Source organism: Mobula hypostoma, chromosome 3 (assembly GCF_963921235.1).
Source record: "Mobula hypostoma chromosome 3, sMobHyp1.1, whole genome shotgun sequence".
NCBI classification, from domain to species: Eukaryota; Metazoa; Chordata; class Chondrichthyes; order Myliobatiformes; family Myliobatidae; genus Mobula; species Mobula hypostoma.
This window is the reverse complement of record NC_086099.1, coordinates 41,164,104-41,189,665: the sequence shown is the minus strand read 5'-3', so window position 1 is coordinate 41,189,665 and position 25,562 is coordinate 41,164,104. Positions and strand designations below refer to the sequence as shown.

The window sequence follows — 25,562 nt, the reverse complement described above, 5'->3', positions numbered from 1 at the left end:
TTGTGGATGATCAGCCAAGATCACAGTGAATGGTGGTGCTGACTCGAAGGGCTGAATGGCCTACTGCACCTATTGTCTATTGTTACTAACTCCTATAGATGGTGTTGTACATCAGAAGGTTCTGTTGATGCTACCATGATGCTGTAAATTTATTCTCTAAAGATGTATAAGAATATAATTGAAATAAACCAAACTTTCAGGTGTTAACCTTTCACTTGTATAATACTAATCATGAGAGCCTGATCTGTGTGATATCAAATTTTTAAAAATTGTGTGCTGAAGGCTAACGGCAAATGAGAGATGGGAAGCCTGAGAAGATGTAGCTCACATAAGTTTGCTGATTGAGTAGAAAAGGCTGCAACTTGTGGCAGTTTGGCGCTTTGAGCAGCGGCCAATCAGTGTTCGGGATTCATTGGCAAGAACAAATTAAAGTAAGGCGGGGCAAGCAGAGCGCTCATTTTCGGAAAGGTCGTCATCAGAGTGGTCAGAGTTAGAGTGGAGATTTTTAGGCTTTAGCTCTTCAAGGCTTCAGTCAGAGAAGAGAAAAAAGCTAGATAGAGCTCCGCCCCCAGTTAATGTTTCTTCCCCCTTTACATTTGCTCAGTTAGAACAGTTGAGATGCCAGGCAGGATAGAGCAAAACTCCTCTTTCTTGATGTGGGAAGGCGGGGAGACCTCCGGTATCCCTGATGACTACAACTGCAAGAAGTGCATCCAGCTGCAGCTTCTAATACTGCATTAAGGAGTTGGAGCTGGCCGAACTCTGGATCATTCAGCAGCTTGGAGTGGGGGTGATAAATAGGATATATATAGATAGATATCTATCTATCTATCTGTCTCGAGGTAGTTACACCCAAGATGCAGGACACAGGAAACTGGGTGACAGGGAGTGTAAATTGCAGAGTACCCCTGTGGCCATCCCCCTCAACAATAGGTATACCACTTTGGATACTGTTTTGGGGGTGGGGAGGCTGGGTGACCTAACAGAAGAAAGTCACAGTGGTCAGGTCTCTGGCTCTGACTCAGAAGGGAAGGGCAGAGAAGAGGCGAGCTTTGTTGATGGGGGATTTATTAGTTAGGGGAACAGAAGAGGTTCTGTGGACGAGAACAAGATTCCTCGATGGTATGTTGCCTCCCGGGTGCCAGGGTCCGGATATCTTGAATCAAGTCCTCAGCATTCTTAAGTGGGAGGGTTAACAGCCTGAGGTCATGGTCCATGTAGGTACCAATGACATGGGTGGGAAGAGTGACGTGATACTGTGCAGTGAGTACAGGGAGTTGGGTGCTAAGTCAAAGGGCAGGACCTGCAGGGTTGTGTTAGGCTTGCTACCCGTGCCATGTGCTAGGGAGGCCAGAAATGGGGAGATTATATAGCTTAACATGTGGCTAAGGAGTTGATGTAGGAGGGAGGGCATAAGATTTTTGGATCATTGGGCTCTCTTCCAGGGAAGGTGGGAACTGTACAGAAGAGACTGTTTGCACCAGAACTGGAAGGGGAAGATTTGCTAGCGCTGCACAGGGGATGGGGTGGGGTGGGGGTGAACCTGAGTGCCAGAACAGAAAATGGAAAGGTTGTGGAGACGTGTTGTTCAGACCTCAGACAAGGTCTGGAGTCTAAAGGTGAAACTAATATCCTGAGCTACATATATTTCAATGCAAGAAGTATCATAGGAAAGGCAGTTAAGCTCAGGGCATGGATTAATACCTGGAATTATGATATTGTAACCACTGGTGAGACTTGGTTGCAGGAATGGCAGGATTGGCAGCTCAGTATTCTGGGGTTCCATTGTTTTAAATTTGACCGAGCAGGAGGGATTAAAGGAGGGGTGGCAATATTAGTCAGGGAAAATGTCACTGCAGTGCACAGTCAGGACAGACTGGAGAGCTCGTCAAGTCAGGTGTTATGGGTAGAACTGAGGAATAAGAAAGGTAAGACCACGTTATTGGGTAATGTTACAGTAATCATGGAGGATTTCTATATGCAGGCAGATTGGGAAAATCAGGTTGGTGCTGGAATCCCAGAGCGGGGATTTCTAGAGGACCTATGAAATGGCTTTTTAGAGCAGCTCATAGTTGAGCCCTCCAGGGGATCAACTATTCTGGATTGGGTGATGTGCAATGAACCAGAATTGACTAGAGAGATTAAGATTTTAAAAAATCCTCAGGGGAAATTGATCATAATATAATCAAATTCACCCTTAAATTTGAGCTGGAGAAACTAAAGTCAAGTGTATCAATATTACAGTGGAGTAAAGGGAATTACAGAGGCAAGAGGGAAGAGTTGACAGAATTGACTGGAAAAGAACACTTTAATAGCAGAGCAGCAATGGCCAGAATTTCTGGAAGCAATTCGGAAGGCATACATCTCAAAGAGGAAGAAGTATTCTAAAGGCAAGATGACACAACTGTAGCTAACAAGAGAGGTCAAACCAACATAAAAGCCGAAGAGAGGGCATCTAATACAGCAAAAATAAATGGGATTCCCAAACCGATAAAGCTTTTTTAAAAAAAAGGCAACTTAAGAAAGTCATTAAGAAAGTAAAGATGGAATACAAAGGTAAGCTAGCCAGTCATGTTAAAGAGGATACCAAATATTTCTTCAGATACATAAAGTGTAAAAGAGAGATGAGAGTGGATATCGGACCACTGGAAAACTATACTGGAGAGGTAGTAATGGGGGACGAGGAAATGGCAGACAAACTGAATAAGTATTTTGCATCAGTGTTCACTGTGGAAGACACTGGAAGTATGGTGGAAGTTCCAGGGATCATTAAGTGTGTGTGGTTACCATTACTAGAAAGAAGGTTCTTGGGAAACTGAGAGTTCAAAATTAGATAAGTCACCCGAACCAGATGGTGCATGCCCCAGAGTTCTGAAAGGGGTGACTGACGAGATCATGGAGGCATTAGTAATGATCTTTCAAGAATCACTAGATTCTGGCATGGTTCTAGAAGACTGGAACCTTGCAAATGTGAGTCCAGTCTTCAAGAAGGGAGAGGGGCAGGAGAAAGGAAATTGCAGGCCAGTTAGTCTCACCTCTTTGGTTGTGAAGATGTTGAAGTCATTTATTAAGGATGATGTCTCAAGGTACTTGGAGACAATGATAAAATAGGCCATAGTTGGCATGGTTTCCTCGAGGGAAAATCTTGCCTGACAAATCTGTTGGAATTCTTTGAAAAAATAATGAGCAGGATAAACAAAGGAGAATTTGGTTGATCATGTGTACTTAGAATTTCAGAAGCCCTTTGACAAGGGGCCACACATGAGGCTACTTAAAAAGCTCCAGGGCAAAGTAATGGCAGATATAATACAGTGCTGGGACATGTATGGTCATGCACATTGGAAGAAGAAATGAAAGGGTTGACTATTTTTAAATGGAGATAAAATACAAAAAAAAATCTGAGGCACAAAGGGTCTTGGGAGTCCTTGTGCAGGATTCTCTAAAGGTTAATTTGCAGGTTGAGGCTGTGGTGGAAAAAGGCAAATGTGCTGTTGGCATACAATTCAGGAGGACTAGAATATAAAGTCACAACGTTACATCCTTGCTTTTATAAAGTGCTGCTGAGGCCTCACTTGGAGTATTGTGAGCAGTTTTTGGCCCCTTAGAAAGGATGTGCTGAAACTGGACAGCGTTCAAAGGAGGTTCATGAAAATGATTTCGAGGTTTGAATGGCTTGTCATATGAAGAGCTTTTGATGGCTCTGTGCCAGAGTGAATGGTGACCTAATTGAAATCTATCGAATGGTGAAAGGCCTTGATAGAGTGGATATGGAGGGGATGTTTCCTATTGTGGGAGAGTCTAAGACCAGAAGGCACAACCTTAGAATAGAGGGGTGTCCTTTTAGAATGGAGATGAGATGGTGTTTCTTTAGCCGGGGAGTAGTGAATCTGTGGAATTCTTTGTCACAGGCAGTTGTGGAGGCCAGGGCTTTATGTATATTTAAAACAAGAGTTTGAAAGATTCTTGATTGGTCCATGCACAAAGGGATATGAGGAGAAGGCAGGAGATTTGTGCTGTGAGGAAAATTGGATCATCCATGATGAAATGACAGAGCAGACTTGATGGGCCAAATGGCTAATTCTGCTCCTTTATCTTATGGTCTTAATGGAGCACCTGACAGTCTGAGGGATTTGGAGGAAGACACTTAGAGAGAGATCACAGATGTTGCAAGAAACGCAAGGTTGTTATAGTAGGTGATTTTAATTTTCCACTTTGACTGGATTCCATTCTGTAAAAGGATAGAGTTTATTAAATGTGTTCAGGACAGTTTCCTTAATCAGTACGTTGAAGTTCCAATGGGAGCATGTGATAATGGATCTGCTATTAGGAAATGAGATGGCAGGTGACAGAAGTTTGTGTAAGGGAATACTTTACATCTAGTGATCACTATGCCATGAGTTTCAAAGTAAATCTGAAAAAAAAAATGGGTCTGGTCCCTGGGTTGAGGTGATATCAGAAAGGATCTGGCGAGTGTGGATTGAAACAGGCTGTTTTCTGGCAAAGATGTACTTGGCAAATGGGAAGCCTTCAAAAATGAAATTTTGAAAGCAGAAAGCTTGTATGTGCCTGTCAGAATAAAAGGTAATGATAACAGGTTTAAGGAACCTTGGTTTTCAAGAGATTGAGGCCCTAGTTAACAAAAAAAAGAGATCCATGGCAGGTAGGAATAAATGAGGTGCTTATGGAGTACAAGAAATGCAAGAGAACACTTAAAGAAATCAGGAGGGCTTTTTTTTTAAAAAAAAAGGCGTGAGATTACCCTAGCAAACAAGGTGAAGGAAAATCCTAAGGGATTCTAAATATATTAACAGCAAGAGGATTGCAAGGGACAAAATTAGTCCTCCAGAGGATCAGAATGGTAATCCATACATGGAGTTAAAAGAGATGGGGATCTGTATTTTTTTAAATCTGTACTTACGCTGGAGATGGACACAGATTCTATGGAAATGAGGCAAAGTGGTGTCAACTTTGACCCTATGGGTGGCATGTGCGGATATTGCTGGGTCCCGAGCAGAGATATTTGACTCTTAGTGACAGGTGAGATACCAGAGGATTGAAGGATAGTTAATGTTGTTCTGCTACTTTTATATTAAAAAAAAGATTCTAAGAATAAACCAGGAAATTGTAGGGTGGTGACCCTGACATCAGTACTGTAGTGGGAAAGTTCTTTGAAGGTATTCTAAGGGACTAGAGTATTGGATAGACATGGACTGATTAAGAATAACCAGCATGGCTTTCTGTGTGGTAGGTCATGTCCAACCAACAGTATAGAGTTTTTAAGGGAATGTTGCCTGGGAAGCTGATGAAGGTAAGGTAGTGGATGTTGTCTACATGGACTTTAGCAAGGCAGTTGACAAGGTCCTGCATGGGAGGTTGGTCAAGAAGGTTCAGTCACTCAGCATTCAAGGAGAGGTAGTAAGTTGGATTAGACGCTGGCTTTATGGGAGAATCCAGAGAGTGGTAGTAGATGGTTGCTTCTTTGACTAGAGGCCTGTAACTAGTGGAGTGCCACAGGGATCGGTGCTGGGTCTGTTGTTATTTATCATTATATCAATGATCTGGATAATAATGTGGTTAACTGGATCTACAGATATGTGGAAGACAACGATATTGGGGGTGTAGTGGGTAGCAAGGAAAGCTATTATGGCTTGCAGCTGGATCTGGACCAGCTAGTAAAGTGTGCTGAAGAATGGCAGGTGGTACTTAATGGAAACAAGTCCATAGTGTTGTACTTTGATAAGACCAACCAGGGCAGGTTTTACACAGTGAACAGTAGGGTGCTGAGGATTGTGGAAGAACAAAGGGATCTGAGAATACAGGTCCATAATTCATTGAAAGTGGCGTCAAAGGTAGATAGGGTCATTAAAAAAAAAACTTTCATCACATTGGCCTTCATAAATCAAAGTATTAGTATAGGAGATAAGATGTTATGTTGAGTTTGTCCAAGTCATTGGTGAGGCCTAATTTGGAGTATTGTGCACAGTTTTGGCCACCTACCTACAGGAAAGATGTAAATAAGGTTGAAAGAGTATAGAGAAAATTTACTAGGATCTAGCCGGGACTGGAGGACCTGAGTTATAAATAAAGATTGAAAGGATTAGGACTTTATTCCTTGGAATTTAGAAGATTAAGATGAGGTAGAGGTATGCAAATTTATGTGGGATATAAAACCATGAGACATAGGAGCAGAGATTAGGCCATTTGGCTCATCGCGTTTGCTCTGCCATTCAATCATGGTTGATCCTTTTTTTTCCCCTCTCCTCAGCCCCATTCCCTGGCCTTCTCCCCATAGCCTTTGATGCAGTGTCCAATCAAGAGCATATCAAGCTCTGCCTTAAATACACGCAAAAAACTGGCCTCTACAGCTGCCTGTGGTAATAAACTCCACACATTCACCACACTGTGGCTAAAGTAATTTCTGTGCATCTCCACTCTAAATGGACGCTCCTCTATGCTGAGGCTGTGCCCTCTTTTTCTAGACTCCCCCACCACGGGAAAGATCCTTTCCACATCTACTCTGTTTAGGCCTTTCAACTTCTGAAAGTTTTCAGTGAGATTGCCCCCCATCCTAAATTCCGGCGAGTACAGACCCAGAGCTATCAAACATTCCTCATGTGATGACCCTTTCATTCTTGGAATCATCCTTGTGAACCTCCTTTGGACTCTCTCCAATGTCACCACTTCATAGATGAGGAGCCCACAACTGTTCACGATACTCAAGGTGAGGCCTCAGCAGTGGCATATATAGCCTCAGCACCACATCCCTGCTCTTGTACTGCAGACCTCTGGAAATGAATGCTAACATTGCATGTGGCTTCCTCACCACTGACTCTACCTACAAGTTAACCTTTAGGTTTTCTGCACAAGGATTCCTCCTGTGTCTCAGATTTTTGGATTTTTTTCCCCTGTTTAGAAAATAGTCTGTACATTTATTTCAACTACCAAATTGCATGACCATACATTTTCCAACGTTGTATTTCATTTGCCACTTTCTTGCTCATTCTCTAATCTGTCTTAAGTCCTTCTGCCGCCTGTTTCTCAACACGACCTGTCCCTCCACCAATCTTCGTATTATCTGCAAACTTGGTAACAAAGCCATCTATTCCATCATCTAAATCATTGGTATACAGCATAAAAAGAAGTGGTCTCAACACCGACTCCTGTGGAACACCACTAGTCACTGGCAGCCAACCAGAAAAGGATCCTTTTACTCTCACTTGCTGCCTCTTACCAATTAGCCAATGCTCTAACCATGCCAGTAAATTTCCTGTAATACCATGGGCTCTTAACTTGCTAAGCAGCCTCAAGTGTGGCACCTTGTCAAAGGGCTTCTGAAAGTCCATATACACAATATCCACTGCATCCCCTTTATCTTTCTGACTTGTAATCTTCTGAAAGAACTCCAACAGGTTTGTCAGGCAAGATTTTCCCTTAAGGAAACCATGATGACTTTGTCCTATCTTGTCCTGTATCACCAAGTACTCCATAACCTCATCCTTAACAATTGACTCCAACATCTTCCCAACCACTGAGGTCAGGATAACTGGTGAATAATTTCCTTTCTGTTGCCTTCCTCCTTTCTTAAAGAGTGGAGTTCTTAAATTATCCAGTCCTCTGGCATCATGTCATAATCCAATGATTTTTGAAAGATCGTTACTACTGCCTCCACAATCTCAAACACTACCTCTTTCAGAACCCTAGGGTGCAGTTCATCTGGCCCAGTTGAATTGGGTCTTTCAGCTTTTTGAGCACCTTCTCCCTTGTAATAGTAACTGCACTCCCTCCTCTGCCCTCACAATGTTCAACATTTGGCACACTGCTGGTGTCTTCCACAGTGAAGACTAATGCAAAATACTCATTTAGTTCATCTGCCATCTCCTTTACCCCATTATTATTTCTCCAGCCTCATTTTCTAGTGGTCCTATATCCACTCTCGTCTTTTTTATTTTTTTTACATTCTGGAGAAAGCTTGTTATCCACCTTGATATTGTTTGCTAGCTTGCTTTCATATTTCATCTTTTCCCTCCTAATGACTCTTAGTTGCTCTCTGTAGGTTTTTAAAAGCTTCCCAATCCTGTCTCCTCGCTAATTTTTGCTTTGTGTAGTCCTCTCTTTTGCTTTTACATCAGCTTTGACTTCCCTTGTCAGCCACTATTGTACTATTTTGCCATTTGAGTATTTCTTTGTTGTTGGAATACATCTATTCTGCACCTTCATCATTTTTCCCATAAACTCATACCATTGCTACTCTGCTGTCATCCCTGCTGGCATCTCATTCCAGCTTACTATGGCCAACTCCTCTCTTGTACTACCAAAATACTGCAACGTCAGACTTGCTCCCTATTAAATTTCAAGTTGAACTCAAATCATATTGTGGTCACTGCCTCCTAAGGGTTCTTTTACCTGAAGCTCCCTAAACACCCCTGGTTCATTACATAACACCCAATCCAGTGTGGTTGATCTCCCAGTAGGCTCAATGACAAACTGCTCTAAAAAGCGATCTCATAGGCATTCAACAAACTCTCTTGAGATCCATTACCAATCTGATTTTTCCCAATCAACGTGCATGTTGAAATCTTCCATGACTATCCTAACATTGTCCTTTTGATATGCTTTTCCTATTTCCAGTTGTAATCTGTAGCCCACATCCCAGCTATGTTGGAAGGCCTGTATATAACTGCCATCAGGGTCCTTTTACCCTTGCAGTTTCTTAACCCAAGAGGATTCAACATCTTCCAATCCAATGTCACAACTTTCTACTGATCTGATGCCATTTTTTTACCAGCAGAGCCCAGCCACCCCATTCTGCCTACGTTCCTATCCTTCCAATACAACACGTAACCTTGGACATTTAGCTTCCAACTACAACTATCCTTCAACCATGATTCAGTGATGGCTACAATGTCATACTCAGCAATCTGTAATACTTCATCAAGATCATCCACCTTATTTCTTATGCTCCATGCATTGAGATATAACACTTGGAATACTGTATTTGCTACTCTTTTTGATTCTCACTCTGCTGTCTACAATTTTTGTCCTATCATTTGACTGCCCTTCCTGTCAGTCTGACTGCACGCTGTCTTTGCCTTCTTCCTATCCGTCCTATACTGAGTCCTTTCACTTTGGTTCCCATCCCCCCGCCAAATTAGTTTTAAACCCTCCTCAACAGCTCTAACAAACCTGCCCACAAGAATATTGGTCCTCCTTTGGTTCAGGTGCAACCCATCACTTTTGAATAGTTCATACCTCCTACAGAAGAACCTAAAGTCCTGCCCCCTGCACCAGCTTCTCAGCCACGCGTTTATCCTCGAAATCATTCTGTTTCTACCCTCATTGGCACATGGCACAAGCAGCAATCCAGAAATTATTACCCTGGAGGACCTGCTTCTCAGGTTTTTGTTCTCTAAATTCTCTTTTCGGTACCTCTGCTTTTCCTTCCTATGTCATTGGTACCAATATGTATCAAGGTATCTGGCTGCTCTCCCTCCCTCTTCAAAATGCTGTGGATGTGATCAGAGACGTCCCTGACTCTGATACCAGGGAGGCAACATAGCATTTGGGTGTCCCGTTCACATCTACACAATCTCCTATGTTTCCCTGACTATTAAGGGTGTCCCTTAACACTCTTCCCATCTGCACCACGGACCTATGATCTGTGCCAGCAACCCAGTCTCCATGGCAACAGTATCCGAAGTGGTATACTTATTATTGAGTGGACTGGCCACGGGGGTGCTCTATGCTAACAGCGTATTCACATTTCCGTTTCTCCTGACCCAACTACTCACGTCCTGCAACTTAGGGGTGACTACCTCCCTGTAACTCTGCTCGATTATCTCCTTACTCTCCCATACAAGCTGAAGTTCATTCATTTGCTGCTCCAGATGCCTAACATGGTCCTCAAGGATGCACTTCATGCAGATATAGTTCCCTTGGAGGCTCTGGGTCTCCCAGAACTCCAACATCCGGAATGAAGAACACTAGGTACAGTAATCGGGGGGAGGGAACCTTAACAGAAGCTTACCCAAAGCCAATGCCTCTTTTGAGCCAACCCCTGACACTCCTACTCTCACCGTTGGCCTATTCACAACAATGGTCACCCCACTTGGCCCTTTTGTACCTTCAAACAAGCATCAGTGACCTGTGAGAAACCTCGTTGCTGTGGCCTGCTCCTGCTGCTGATTGGGCTATTGGAATGACCCGGAACACCCACAAAGCTCTCTTTTAAACAAGTGTCACTGACCTGCAAGAAACCTCGTCGCTGTGGTCTGTTCCTGCCGCTGATTGACCTGTCAAATGGGTAAATAAGGTATAGATAAGGTAAATGCAAGCAGGCTCTTTCCACTACGACTAGAAGTCGTGGGTTAAGGAGGAAAGGTGCAAAGACTGAGGGGAACATGAGGAGAAGCTGCTTCATTCAGAAGGTCGTGAGAGTGTGGAACGAGTTGCCAGTACAAGTGGTGCATGCGAGCTTGAATTCAATGTTTGAGAAGTTTGCATAGGTACATGCATGGTAGGGTTATGGAGGGCTATAGTCCCAGTGCAGTACAATGGGAGTTGGCAGTTTAAATGGCTTGGTTCAGACTAGATGGGTTGAAGGGCATGTTTCTGTGCTGTACATTTCTATGATTCTATCTGTATGCCTCCAAGGGCCTGTTGCTATTGTTACATACCCCGTAACCGGGTTTCCAAACCAGCAGAAATGGACCACTAGTTGGAGTCTGGTTTACTGGAAACTAATAAAGTTTTATTAAAGAAATAAGTAACACAGTACTGTAACCGTAAGGATATAAATGCAACAGGTTAGCAATGATAAAACACATATACACAGAACTAGGGTAATAGGAATCAATCAAGCTCTATCGCAGTCTAGGGGTAAAATGATCAGTCTCAAATGACGCAGAGTTCAGTTCAGCTATGTACAGTTCGCAGTAATCGCTGTTGTGCCGTTGGAGAGAGAGAGATGCAAATTTTGATTCAAGCAGACCTTTGATGTTCTTCGCAGTTGGCTTTCGGGCGGACCCTTTTATGTCTTCTATCCTGCTGTGGTCACCGACTGTGACCCCTCCGTTCCGGATACGACCGTTCTTCCGCGGTGAACCCGGCACCCAGGCAAGGGCAGATACACACACCAGGTTCCCGCCGATCGTCCCTTTTCACCCTGTGAGTCTATGGTCGGTTCCCCTGAACTGGACCTCCAACTTCCACCAACTTGTGGGGGCACACCGCTCTTCCAAGGTCTCGTTATCTCGTGGTGTGTGTCGTGCCTTAGCGAATCTGTTCTTTTTATCCCCCTGCTGGGGTATCGCCTGTCTATCAAACTGCAAACAGTTCAGGTTCAAAGCAAACGGTCTGTCAATATCTGAATTGTGTTTCTTTCTCATTAATCTCTCTTCTCTCTTATTAGCATTTTGAATGTTTCTCCATTGTCTCCCTTATATCTCTCTCTCTCATTAGCATCAATCTTCTGATAATTTGGTTTGTCGTCACACTATGCTTTACTGTTAAATGTTGTAAGTACCAAACTTGCTCTCTTGACTTGATACAGAATGTGTCAGCTTTAATAACACATGCCTCATTTGCCCCAGTCTTCTGACTTACACAAGTTTCCTTTGTTCTTGTCTCAATCCTGCTGCAGTTCATAATTTATTCTTCCTTCCATATATTGCAGCCTATGTCTACTGGAAAATTTCTATTTAGTCATATTCCATTAACCTTCATTCTAACTTTGGTATATACTGGTATTTTGTGCTACTGCTTACAGATTGTCCAAATATGCAAGGCTTTGTGGATTCATGAATGTTCTAGTCACAGGTCTTGCATCGTGCTGAGAAAAATGTGTATTGTATCATGTATCACGAATACAATCCTTTGTACAAGATCTCTGGTCCTATTTTGAATTTGAGCCTGGTGTTTCGACCAGCATTTATACATCTCACAATATTATTACTGATGCAGATTTTCTTTTGCTTCTTAAGCAGCCTCTCAGGTGCAAGGATTCCAGTTTTGAAAAGTTTGGAGGTACCTGATAGAACAAGACTTTTTCATGAGTGGGGCAAATGCTGTCAGACAGGTAGATAGTTGGAGAGCTAATCTTTTTTCATCATTGCTCTCCTGATGCATAGCCTTGAGGCTCTCTGTCCTTTCAAATGCTCCTTGTGCCATTTTCCTTGGAGTTGGAGATACTGCAATTCTTCAAGGATGATTTGAGCACATCCTTGAATCTTTCCTCTGTCCATATCATGATTGCTTCCCATCACAAGAGTTTAAAATAGTGTCTATTTTAAGATTCTGCTATTGGGCACGTGAACAATAGCCCACTCACAACGCCTTCCTGACGAAGGGTTCCAGCCCAAAACATCGACCGATCTTTTCCACGGATGCTGACCGACCTGCTGAGTTTCTCCAGTGTGTTGTGAGTGAATAATAGCCCACCCAACAGAGCTAGGTGTAGCTGGGGATGTTTGGCTTATCCTTTCAATGGGTTTGGAGGATGTTGTGAAGAATGAAAACCGGAGTTTTTCTGGTGCCCTTTAATGGGCTGCTGTTTCAGAAGCATATTGGAGGGCTGGGATCACTGCTACACAATGGCCATGAGTTGTGTGGCATGTTTGAGATTTTGAACTTCAAATATTCTTACCCTTTCCCTTAAATGGCCAATGAATGGAGCAGATATATTGAAGTTGCTGGTGAATTTCATTTTGTTGGCATGCCTCCCAGGTCCTGTCTCTGTCATAATTTCTTTGGTGGGGGTGTGAGCATACTGAGCCTCCACCTACCTGCCCATTTGACCTGGTCTCGCTAATCATATATTCGTGTGTTTTCCCCATGCATTCTGTGACACCTTGTCTGCAATGTAAAATTAGCACTATTGTCTGGACTGGCATGCATATGAAACAATAATTCCATTTCTCTTTCCACTAGTGTGGTCTGACCTGTTCAGCTACAGCATTTTCTGTTTGTGTCTTTACTTAGGAAGTTCAGATTATCACATAAAAGGCAACATCTGTCGTCAAAATCTCCACCATTTCAGCCATCTTTTTGCAACTGCCATGAGGCAGACGGCAGCCTGAAACCCACACCACCACACCACCAGGTTCAAGAATAGTAACTTCCCTTAACCATTTGGTAAAAACTAATCACTACAGTTTAGCACCAATCTGACCACTTTGATTACTTTGCACTATAATGGGCTTTGGTTGTTTTTATTCTAATTGCATTCTTGTGTATAACTTGGTTTTCTTGGAAATGCTGCTTATCTGATGTTATCTGCCTGTGATGCTGTTGCAAGTTTTTCATCGCACTTGTGCATACATACAGTATATATACTTGTGTATGTGACAATATATTCCCACTATTTCAGATTTCTAGCGTCAGTGGTTTTAACTTGAAAATAATTCTTCATTCACCTTCAGGATAACAATTCCATTAACGTTGACAATCATAGAATCTCATAGCTGGGTGACCATGTTACCCATAATGTCATATAGTTAGCACTGGAATGGTCTTTGCTAACTCCCAGTGGGGAAACCTGCCTGGTATCATCGCTCTTTTCCCGTCACATAGACGTAGACGGCATCGTCTGGCGGAGGGAGCTGCTCACACTTTCGTAGGTTGCGGGGTGACGAGCCGGTTCTTCCCGAGGAGAGACTTGCTGTGGTGCTGGGTGGCGCTCGTGCCCGCGCGCCGTGACTCCGCCCCGTTCCGCCGCCGGCGCGCCCCAGGCCGCGCCCCCCCCCCCCCAACCAGAGCTTGGGCCGCGGCCGCTGCTTTCTGGGAGGTGGCGCCACTGTTCGCAGCCATGGGCCAGTGCTTGGAGTTGTCGGCCGCCGTGTGCCGAATCGGCGTCTACTCGGTAGGGGTTACTCCGGGCTGGGGGCGGACTGCACTGCGTACCGGGATCGGGGAAGCGGCGAGACGGAGGGGAGGGAGGGAGTGGGGGGTGATAGTTTCCACGCGTCTTTACCGTTGGTTGGTTTGTGGGTCCCACTGGCGTGTTCCTGCCGGGTGCTGGGGAGCAACAGCGAACGACCGGCCGCAGGGTAGGCCTGGCCCAGATTCCTCCTGTTTACGCCGCTGCACCCCGCCCCCTTCCGAACGGCACCGTAGCCCCCTTATCCCCCTTCCCCCACCCCCCACACCACTCCAACAGCGCTACTCCTTGTCCCTCCCTCCACCGCCACCACTGCTCCTTGTCCCTGTTTCCTGCACCTCCGCTGTCTCTTGTCCATCCCTCCCCTCTTCATGACCGATGCTGCTTGTTCGTCCCGTACCCTACAAGCGCTCCTTGTCCCGTCTTCCCTGTTCCTCTACCCACAAGGCACTGCCAGCTTTTAACTCCCCTTCCCCACACCACGCCACTAACTCGCCTCTTGTCCTGATTCCGCCTTCGCACCACACCGCTACCTTTTGCCTGTCCCCGACCACCGTGTAGTTATACAGTGTGGAATTCAGGCCCTCTGGTCTACCTTGTCCTTATTTCTTCCATTCCACCCACCTCCCCCCCCATAACATTCTTTAATTCTAATTTTCCCACTCCCTCTGAAACTTCCACACAGATACGTCTTCTCCGTCAATCTGATTAGCCCTTTTTCAGTTGAATCCTGATCCTGCTGTTTAAAATCTGACAATATGGCTATGGCATATAAACATTGTGGTAGATTTGTTGGCTTTTGAAATAAACACAGCTATACCAAAGTGTGTACAAATAAACATAATTTGCCTATAAATATTTACATTTAACTATCTTTGTCAGTTACAGTTGGGCACATTAAAATGTGTAGGTCAGGTTGTTAGCAGAGCATTATATTCAAATTTTCTGTGTACTTTGAACAAAAACAGGTAATTTTGTTAGTCGTGGTGAAGAGTAACATTGGCTTGACTAGCTTGAGATTCCTCTAAAATGTGACGTGTAAAACCTGTTTGTAGATGTGAATACTTATAAAAGGTAAACTGAATAAGTTTTGAATTTTAGATGATATGACAGCTCATTGAAGATAGATTTAGATTTTTTTAATATTATACACTTGGCGCAGTAACATTATGGGAAGCTTTGAGTTGGAAACATTGTTGCATGCCTTACTAGTTAAATAACCAGCATTAATGTTTTATGAAGTTTGCGTGTTATTAAACTGAAGGCCGTGCTTATCATCGCTTTATCACTGTCCAATCTCTTGCCACCTCATCCTTCTCATTCTAACCATTGACATCCAATTGCCATACATCTTCACTCCCCATCAAGGAGGCCTGTGGGTCGACTGCTTTTCTACATTCAACTCCACCACTGAAATGAATATAAAATTCTGATGCTACACTTCCTCTAAATCACTGGGACTGCTGTGAGAACTCTAAAAATAATCCTTTTCTGACTTTGTTGCTGTTTGTCGTCATAGTCATCATCATTATTATGTGCTGTGTCATATGATGTAGGTAATTATGGTCTTTGACCATGATTGTTGCTAGCAAATTTCTCTACAGAAGCTGTTTATGTAGAGCTTTTTTATTCGTGTCCTATTTGGTCTGTTTCCTCACTTACTTTTCTTCAAGTACTGTAATGACTATGTAAGCACCCTTGTCTGCAGTCATGCAACATACAACTCTTCATCACCTTGTACCTCCCAGAATTTCACACATCTCTGCCTCAAATTGTTTGCATGTGTCTCTGTTCCTAGATTTCATTTCTACTTCTTGGTTAGTTGTAAATCAACATCTAACAGTGCACCATCTCCCAATTATGAATCCATCTTGTTGTATGGGAAGGCTACTCCATTCCTTTTTTTTTCCCTATCAGAACAGTAGAAGTTGATGGCGATCATGTCAAGCAGTTAGTATTCAGTCACTTACGGAGTGAAGTCCCAGATGTACTGATACCTTCAAGTCCAGGATGTACTACTTTGCATGCTGGTATATCGGAAAGTGCAGGCCATGTCTTACTGAGGATCTTGAGCATTGTAAACTACAATCAGCTTTGGGTTTGAGATTCTTTTCATTTGAATCGATATTCGTGCGCAAAACAAACAGAAGTAGCGGGGTAGGCCTGCACCGGCTTTGTCATTCAACAAGAGTTACTGATTTTTTACGTTAGTGTGACCTTGATTCCTTTAATAGCAGAAACAGTTTTCTGTCCATCTTGAAGATACTTGATGACAGTGCTTCCATTACTTTGGAGTTTGCCCTCCTGAAGTGCATCACCTTGCACTTGTCAGTATTAAATTGCATCTGTCATTGCTCTGCCCATCTTTGCCACTGATCAATGACATTCTCTAGTCTGTGACTATTTTCACTATTGACACTACTGCTTTTTGTGTGATCTACACTTACAAATCATGCCGGGAATGAGAGGGTTAACATATGAGGAACGTTTGTCCGCTCTTGGACTGTATTCCTTGGAGTTCAGAAGAATGAGGGGAGACCTCATAGAAACATTTCGAATGTTAAAAGGCCTGGACAGAGTGGATGTGGCAAAGTTGTTTCCCATGATGGGGGAGTCTAGTACGAGAGGGCATGACTTCAGGATTGAAGGGCGCCCTTTCAGAACAGAAATGCGAAAAAAATTTTTTAGTCAGAGGGTGGTGAATCTATGGAATTTGTTGCCAGGGACAGCAGTGGAGGCCAAGTCATTGGGTGTCTTTAAGGCAGAGATTGATAGGTATCTGAGTAGCCAGGGCATCAAAGGTTATGGTGAGAAGGCAGGGCAGTGGGACTAAATAGGATAAAATGGATCAGCACATGATAAAATGGCGGAGCAGACTCGATGGGCCGAATGGCCTACTTCTGCTCCTTTGTCTTGTGGTCTATGCCTTCGCTGTATCCAAGCTGTTAACTGGAACAAACAGTATCAATCCCTGTTATTTTTGTGTCACAGTCTTCCAATCATGTTTTAAAAAAAAAACTGCCCTCCACTAACACCCTGCCTCTTATTACTATGCCAATTTTGGATACAAATTGTCCTAGATTTCATGGACTGTAACCTATTGGATAATTCTCTCATGTTGAATCTTGTCAAAAGCCTCATTGAAGTCCGTTTAGTCTATGAACTCATTGAATTTAGTCATTGAAGTCCATAAACTGCTTTGTCCTCAATACAGCTTGCTGCCCTCTTGAGGAATTTGTCTTCTATGGTTGCTAACCAGTAGCACTAGACAGCAGCATGCTGGGCAATTTCACTGGGATGGTTGGGGGGTGGGTGGGCTGCTGAAGATGAAGTACATTGTGAAACAGGATGAACAAAATTCATACTGTGATTTGATGGACAGTAGTTTGGCCACTGGGAAGAGGATTTGGAGAAGGTGCTAGCAGTGATGTTCCTTGTGGCAGGCAAGTGGGAGAACCTTTGGTGGTAACTGTCATCAGACTTTCTTGGTGGTGGGCAGGCTTACTGTACAGGTGTCCCCCGCTTTCCGAATGTTCTCTTTACAATATTTCGCTTTTACGAAAAAAATCACTGGCTTTAAACTTGTGTTTACCCCGAGAAAGACTACCATGACCATGAAGCCTTGCGCAGGCAGGTGTGTGCTCATACATGACGTGCGAATGCGTGTACATGTGCATGCGTGACGTGCGTGTATGTGCCGATTTTTTTTTCCCGAAAATCGATTTGGACTCAAACTTCCCGATTCTGTTAAACAAAATGACACTGTACATACATTATTTCTACTTTATATAGACTGTATTTATCAGATTATTCCTGCTTTTACTATATGTTAGTGTTATTTTAGGTTTTATGTGCTATTTGGTATGATTTGGTAGGTTATTTTTGGGTCTGGGAACGCTCAGATTTTTCCCATATAAATTAATGGTAATTGCTTCTTCGCTTTACGCCGTTTCGGCATATGAACGGTTTCATAGGAACGTTCGACATTCGGATAGCGGAGGAAACCTGTATCTGATTGTTCTCTCCCAGATTTGGTTGATAAAATGATGGATCCATGACTGAGGCTCTTCACCAGTAAGTCTTAAGATTTTAGCAGAAACGTCATCTGTTTGAGTTGTAGGTTATACTTGCTAAGTTTACACACTGTTATTTGGTAATGGATCATAATGTTATACTGGTAAGATGAAGGAAATCTGTGAAGAATCAGGTTGGAATTCGAGAAATTCAGAGATCTGAGTATAGTAGGGCTAGAGGTTAAAATAAAGAAGGAGCAAATCCACAGGAATTTTATTGTAGTTCTGTACCATTTAGGATGTTGAGAAGGCAATAGATTTTCCTTTGAACTAGAAGAAAGGATGCTGTTATTCTAGTGTGTTTTGGCAACTCATTGATTTGATTTTAATAACTGCATTAAATTTTCCAATTGTATGACATCTGTAGTTTTTATTATTTGTGAAAAAAGAACTTTGCATTCTAACCAGCTCAAGTAAGATTTTTCTGTTTCATTCTAGATTTATTCATAATTTGTCTTGTTTGGTTAGCGCTATTTGTGGATTTTCCGAATGACTGTTAATATGTTCTTGTTCTGTCCAATCCACACACAATTTGAAAAGATCTCTATGTTGAATTTGCTTTCTCAAAGGGGACAAATTCTATCTTGCTCAATTTTAATGCTCACAGCAGTAATGTTTCAGAACTGGTATAATTTTTATGAATGTTTTTCCATGTTTTGAAGAGTCCAGGTTTGCGTTCCTCTCCTATGTGGAGCCTAATTGAAATACTACGTTTACTTTTGTTGGATTCTATATTTATTCTCATCAGAATATAGCTAAGAGGTTACCTCATAAAGGTTTATAAAATTATGAGGGGTATAGTACATAAGAACTATGATGTTGCATCCATTCAAGAGGCTTGGCTGTCACAAGGGTAGAAATAACTGCTGATGTTCTGGTGATTAGATGCTTCAAAAAGGATGGGGAGTGGTTGAAAGAGGTGCAGGTGATTAGATTGCTAATCAGGGACGGTATCACAGCTACGGAAAGGGGGGATGTTGTGCAGAGATCATCTACTGAGTCAGTATGGGTGAAAGTTACAAACAGGAAAGGTGTCATGGCTTTATTTGAGAGTATTCTAATTACAATAATAGTCCATATGACAATAGACACTGACAAGCAGATCAGAAGTTGGATTTTGGAAGGGTGCCAAAATAATAGGGTGAGTGACTTCAACTTCCCTAATGTTTGGCACCTCCTTAATGCATAATTGGGCGGAATTTGTTAGGTGTGTCCAGGAAGGATTCCTGACACAATATGTAGATAAACTGATTACTGGAGCTGGTACAAGGCAATGACCCTGGTCAGTTGACAGATCTGTTGGTGGATGATCAGCTCAATGATGGTGACCATAGTTCCTAGATCTTTGCCAGTTTTTGTGTGGGGATAGGAGCAGATAGCTAGATAGATAGATAGATATACTTTATTAATTCCGAGGGAAATTTGGTTTCGTTACAGCCGCATCAACCAAGAATAGAGCGTAAATATAGCAATACAAAAACCGCAAACAATCAAACAACAAAATGCAAACTATGCCAGATGGAAAATAAGTCCAGGACCAGTCTATTGGCTCAGGGTGTCTGACCCTCCATGGGAGGAGCTGCACATTTGATGGCCACAGGCAGGAACGACCTCCTATGCCGCCAAATGTTGTATCGCGGTGGAATGTGGCCAAAGTCCAACAGTAAAAAGTTCAATATCTGGTCTACAAACATGTTCTTCGATCGTAATGTGACCAGGATTGCACCATCTGTTGTAAACCAGATCAATAAGCACCCAACTCCTTTACGCTTACCGCTCTCAGTGCACTTCCGGTCAGCCGGAACGGTACTACCCACCAAACTCCTCTTCTTCATAAGTCTCTGTTGTCTCGACCCGGTCCTCTTTCCTCGACTTTGTGATTCCCCTCTGCATCCTCTGTGTGTTTTCCTCTGGATTTCAGCAGGGGTGTCCGCCGCTCTGCTCGCTAAACCAGCCGGCATTAGCTGGTCCCTGGAATACACAATGTGACCTTGCTTCTGTCCTGCGTGTGGGGATATATCTATTTCCAGCGCTTTTTAAAAAAAAAAACAACAAATAAAACTCTCTACCAGCATGTTAGAGAGGGTGCAGCTTCGACGTGTTACCATGAGGGAAAAAAAATAAAAAAAATAACGTAAATTAAAAAGTAAGAAGAAGAAAGTAAGAATAGATCGGAACGGCTGTACCAGGCTGCATGCACGACCGGCGCATGCGCACCATGGAGAAGTATTTAATAGGGGGAAGGCAAATTATTATGCTATTAGGTAAGAATTTGGGAAGAAAAATTGTGAACAGATGTCCTCACGGGAAATGCACAACGGAAATGTGGGGGTTGTTGAGGTCTTTCATGGGGTTCTGGATCAGTTTGTCCCATTGAGGTAGGGAAAGGATGGTAGGGTGAAGGAACCATGGTTGACAAAAGATGTGGAACATTTAGTCAAGAAGAAGAAGAAAGAAGCATACTTCTTTCAGACACTGCTCTGGAGATGTAAGGTAGTCAAGAAGGGATGTAGGAGAGCTAGAAGGGGACATGAGAAGGCCTTGAGTAAAGTTGAGGAAAACCTCAGTGTTCTACACATGTGAAGAACAGGAGAATGAAGGTAGGATGGACCAAGGGTAAAAGAAGAAATATGCCTGGAGTCAGAGGTAGATGAGGTCCTTAATAATACTTTGCTGCATTATTCACCAGTGAGAGGGACCTTGACTCTAACGACAGTATAGAACAGGGTAATATGATGGAACATATCAATGTTAAGAAAGAAAATATGCTAGAACTTTGTAAAACATTAGGATAGGTAAGTCCCCAGGGTGAGATATACTGCATCCTGGGTTACTACAAAAAGCAAGGAAAGAGATTGCCGGACCTTTGGCAGTTATCTTAGCATCCATACTGGCCACAGGAGTAGTAACAGAGGATTAGAGGTTGTCAATTGCCCTTTCCTTCATCCAAGAAAAGTAATAGGGATAATCCTGGGGATTAGACCAGTGAGCGGTACGTCAGCAGTGGGCAAACAATTGGAGGAGATTCTTAGAGAAAGGATTTATGAGAATTTAGAGAAGCATAGGTTGATTAGGGTTAAGTAGCATGACTTTGTGAGGGGCAGGCCATGCCTCTGACTTCTATGAAAATGTGACAAAACAAATCAATGAAAGTAGAGTGGTAGATGTGGTATACTGTATATGGATTTTGGTATGGCATTTGATAAGGTTCACCATGTAGGCTTATTCAGAAAGTCAGGAGGCGTGAGATGCAAGGAAACTGGACTGTGTGGATTCAGAATTTGCTTTCCCACGGAATGGAGAGAGCGGTAGTAGATGGAACATCTGTGACCAGTAATGTTCTACAGGGATCTGGAAATCCTTTCTGTATGTGACTTGGATGAGGAAGTGGGTTAATAAGTTTCCTTGGTTGTGTTATGTAGAAGGTTCTCGCAGGTTACAGCAAAACATTGATAGAATGCAGCGCCAGCTGCCCTGAGTCCCAGGTCGTCTTTGACCTGTATAGGGAGCAAACTTGAGCAGAAATGCAAATTTTACAATTTGAAAAATAGATTCATACTGTGCTTTTGTGCTGCAAACATTTAGGATTGTTCTAACTCTGGTTCAGATCTGACGAAACCTGAAAACCCAGTCTTTTCAGAAGGCAGGGAATTACACCAGCTGTGAACAACTCAAAACCAACAATTTTGACCTGACTCCGGATGGCTGGCATTTACAGAATTCCTTGTGAATGCAGAGCAGTGTATATTAGCCAGACAGGATGCACGGTGGAACCTTGCACCAAGGAGCATAGGAGGTATATCCATCTGAATTACCTGGAGAAATCGGCGGTTGCAGAACATTGCATACGCAATGGACTTGCAATTGTTTATTTTGGCACAAATCTACTGTGTCGCGCCAATGGCTTTAATGACTGCCTGGTGAAGGAAGCCATTGAAATTTGAAGGTCTTGCTTGAAGTAAGAACTGGAATTAGATTGTAAACAAGGTGGAACAGTGGAAACCTGATTGGTTGAGGAGTAACCAATCAGAAGGGACGGATGACGGGGTTATATACACCATTGGGCGAAACATGCCTAGGCATGATCCCTGATGAAGATGGTGGAGTTTGTTATTGAAACGTTGGTTAAAATTGATAGCTGTACCTGGCTGGAAGCCTGAGAAGAGTTTATTCCACACTTGGAATATTATGTGCAGTTTTGGTCACCTTGTAAACGTAACTTTGCTGGATCAAACAACGACAGCACAAAAAGATCGTTACTTATCTTTTCACCCGTTTATTTCTTCACGCTCAGCTGGAGAGTGAACTTGGATCTGACATCAGGGAGAGAACCTTTCTCATCTTCCCAGTGGGTCTACAAGTTCACTGCCCGATGTCAGAATTGTCAGAAGTTATAAGGCCACCGATACAAAAGAACAATAGGTTTGATAGCCGTTCCGGCCAAGTCAATGGACAATTGATAACAGAGAACAATCAATTTGTTAGACACTCCAGCCACCTTAGTTAAAGAAAAGAATGTCCTAACCTGGTTTGCTGGAGCCACAACTTAATTACAAAGATAAGAACATCCGTCAAATTTGTGCTTTAAATAAAAAGGAATGTTCTGTCTAATTTCTGTCAGGTACTGCTTTTTGTCAACATCAAGAGATGTGAAAAGCCCAGAGACATCTTATGTGGATCTGGGCGAACTTTAACCCTTATCTTGCTCCAAAGAAAGCAGCTGTGAGACATTATTCAAACACACTGCAGTCACAGGCATAGTCGGTACTGAATCCATTGTTTACAGGAATCTGAGAATCCCCCATTCCCTTAAACTTTATCAATGTCATTAGAGGAAGGATGCAGAAGCTTCAGAGAGGGTGCAAAGGAGACTTACCAGGATGCTGCATGGATTAGAGAGTATGTCATACAAGGAAAGGTTGAGCAAGCAAGTGCTTTTGTCCATGGAGGAAAGAAGGATGGAAAATGACTAGATAGAGGAGTACAAGATGGTAAGATACATTGACAATGGATGGCCAGAGCGGACATGAATAATACAAGAGATATAATTTTAAGGTGATTGGAGCAAAGTATGCTGGGATGTTAAGGTATTTTTTTATAACACACAGTGGTGGGTGTGGAACACGTTGTCAGGTGTGCAGCTAGAGGCAGATAGATTAGAGGCATTTAAGAAACTCGGACAAGCATCTGGATGATAGAAAAATGGAGAGCTATGCAGGAGGGACGCATTAGACTAATTCTTGGACTAGGTTAAAAGGTAGACACAAAATTATGGGCATAAGGGCCTGTAATGTGCTATACTGTTTATATTCTGTGGTGGTTAGAGTTCTTTTCCTATGCAAAAGGAATCCAAAATGAGAGGCTATTGGGTGTATGGTGAGAGGGAAGAAATTTAAAGACCTGAGGGTTAAATTTTTCACATAATGAATGGTGAATATACCAGATCAAGCTACTAGAGGAGGTGGTGGGGACAGCTACAATTACAACTTTTAAAGGCATTTGGACAGGTGCTGGTATGGGAAAGGAATAGAGAGACTTGGGCCTAATGCTAGTAAATGGGATTGGCATAGGTGGGCATCACAATTGGCATGACCAAGGTGGGCTGAAAGGCAGTATTACTGTGCTTAACATGTTTATGAATAGTATGAACTTTGTTCTTCAGTTTACTTTTTTTGGTGAAGCTGTTATGTTTTTATCCTACCATATTTCATTTGCCACCTCTACAAGTATCTTTGAATTTTCTCAGTAGTGATACTTGCAGTGTGATCCAGTCAGACGGATTATTTTATAGATAATGTGAACCTATGTATATGAGGCAAAATTTGGTATTTGCATAGAACACAAAAGTATGGAACTGTAGGTGAAAAAATATGAAGAGGCAAAATAAACAGTATAATTTCACGTTGTGCAAGTAGTGGGATAAATGAATTAATAAATGCACACCTTTGAAGCAGGCAGAATGAGTTGTTTTTTTTAAAAACGCAAACACGAAATCTGCAGATGCGGGAATTCCAAGCAACACACATGAAAATTGCTGGTGAATGCAGCAGGCCAGGCAGCATCTATAGGAAGAGGTACAGTCGACGTTTCAGGCCGAGACCCTCCGTCAGGACTAACTGAAAGAAGAGATGGTAAGAGATTTGAAAGTGGGAGGGGGAGATCCAAAATGATAGGAGAAGACAGGAGGGGGAAGGGATGGAGCTGAGAGCTGGAAAGTTGATTGGCAAAATGGATATGAGAGGATCATGGGACGGGAGGCCTAGGGAGAAAGAAAGGGGGATGGGCAAGGAGTATAGTGAGAGGGACAGAGTGAGAAAAAGGAGAGAGAGGGAAAAAATAATAAAAGATAAATAACAGATGGAGTACGAAGGGGAGGTGGGGCATTAACGGAAGTTAGAGAAGTCAATTTTCATGCCATCAGGTTGGAGGTTACCCAGAGGGAATATAAGGTGTTAATTCCATTAAAGTAGCATAATGCATGCTTGACTTGGCAAATAGTGATATTGACTACCAAAGACAGGCAATAACACTAAACTTTGACCAGTTAGGCTGTAACTGGGTACAATATTATGCGAAGGGTGGCACATTCTTGGAGAGTGAGTAGGTTTAGCAGGGTAAATGTTCAAAGGACTTCTATTGCAGAGAGGCCAAAACAACTGAATTTTTCCTCCTTTGGGGCATGGATATTTGTCTGAAAAGAGATTTGATAGTTAATTTTGAGGGATTTTTATAGAAGACATGGGGGCTGGCAAGAAGCAAGAATAGGGCACTATTACAACTTAAGTTGTATTGACATTTAGACATAAAGAATGTGTGAGTTTTGGTATTGTGACTCAGGCCACTAGGTTGTGTTCTGGAATGCAGCACTTGGAAAAAAGCAGTGGAAGCAATTTCATTGCTAACTATGGGACACAGACTTTTGAAACTTGATGGCAAGGTTTGAGTGGAAGAACTAATTGGCCATCTCTTTGTTGGATGCACCAGATGGGGATATGTTACCCTCTCTGGATTCTTCTCTCGTTTCCTTGCTAATGTTCCTTGTTAATTTCCATAATTTTGTGTCCTCTTTTGAAATTTACTTTATTGCCTGTTATATTTTTTAACTGTTTTCCTGTCATTGCTGTGACTTGTGTTTGTATGTTAATTAATAGCTATGACTTCACAATCTTTCTTTCTCTCTTTGCCATCTCAATATTGTATCAAATACAGCTCCAAACTGATTTTGAAAATACATTTTCTATTTGTTTGCGAACAATTCAAATACGAGCATGGATTTGCGTAACACTCTCTCTTCTTATTTTGAAGATTTACGGTATCTTGTCGTGTTGATGATGGTTGATGCTTTTCCATTAATCATTTCTGAAGTCTAATTGATTAGTAGTAAGTGTATCTTGAGAAATGGAATATGATTCAGATCTTCTGTGAATGGTTTTGAAATGGGAGCCCTGAAACCTGATTTTGATGCACTCTGAACAGTTCAATAAAGAGATCCTAACTTGTGCATTGTATAAAGTTGAAGACTGATCTTGTATCATGATACATCTTGTGGTTTTGTAGGAGGGGAGAAAAGAATCAGCCATGATTGAATGGTGACGCAGGCTCAATGGGCCAAATGG

At 42.6% G+C, this 25,562-nt stretch overlaps 1 protein-coding gene across 7 annotated transcripts in view; it reads left to right on the top strand.

Annotated features, from left to right (window-relative positions):
• The window catches only part of LOC134343948 (ADP-ribosylation factor-like protein 15), a 278,874-nt gene that overhangs the window by 25,746 nt on the left and 227,566 nt on the right, over positions 1 to 25,562 (top strand). For 6 of the 7 annotated variants that reach the window (XR_010017347.1, XR_010017346.1, XM_063042914.1 and 3 more), the window contains exon 1: positions 13,728 to 13,855. The exons of the other annotated variant lie outside the window; for it this stretch is intronic. Coding sequence is in view for 4 of the 6 variants with exons in the window: in XM_063042914.1 (XP_062898984.1) it covers positions 13,802 to 13,855 (54 nt within the window). In the remaining 2 variants the exon portion in view is untranslated. Of the gene's footprint in view, positions 1 to 13,727; positions 13,856 to 25,562 lie in introns of those variants that run through there. 7 annotated transcript variants of the gene reach the window in all.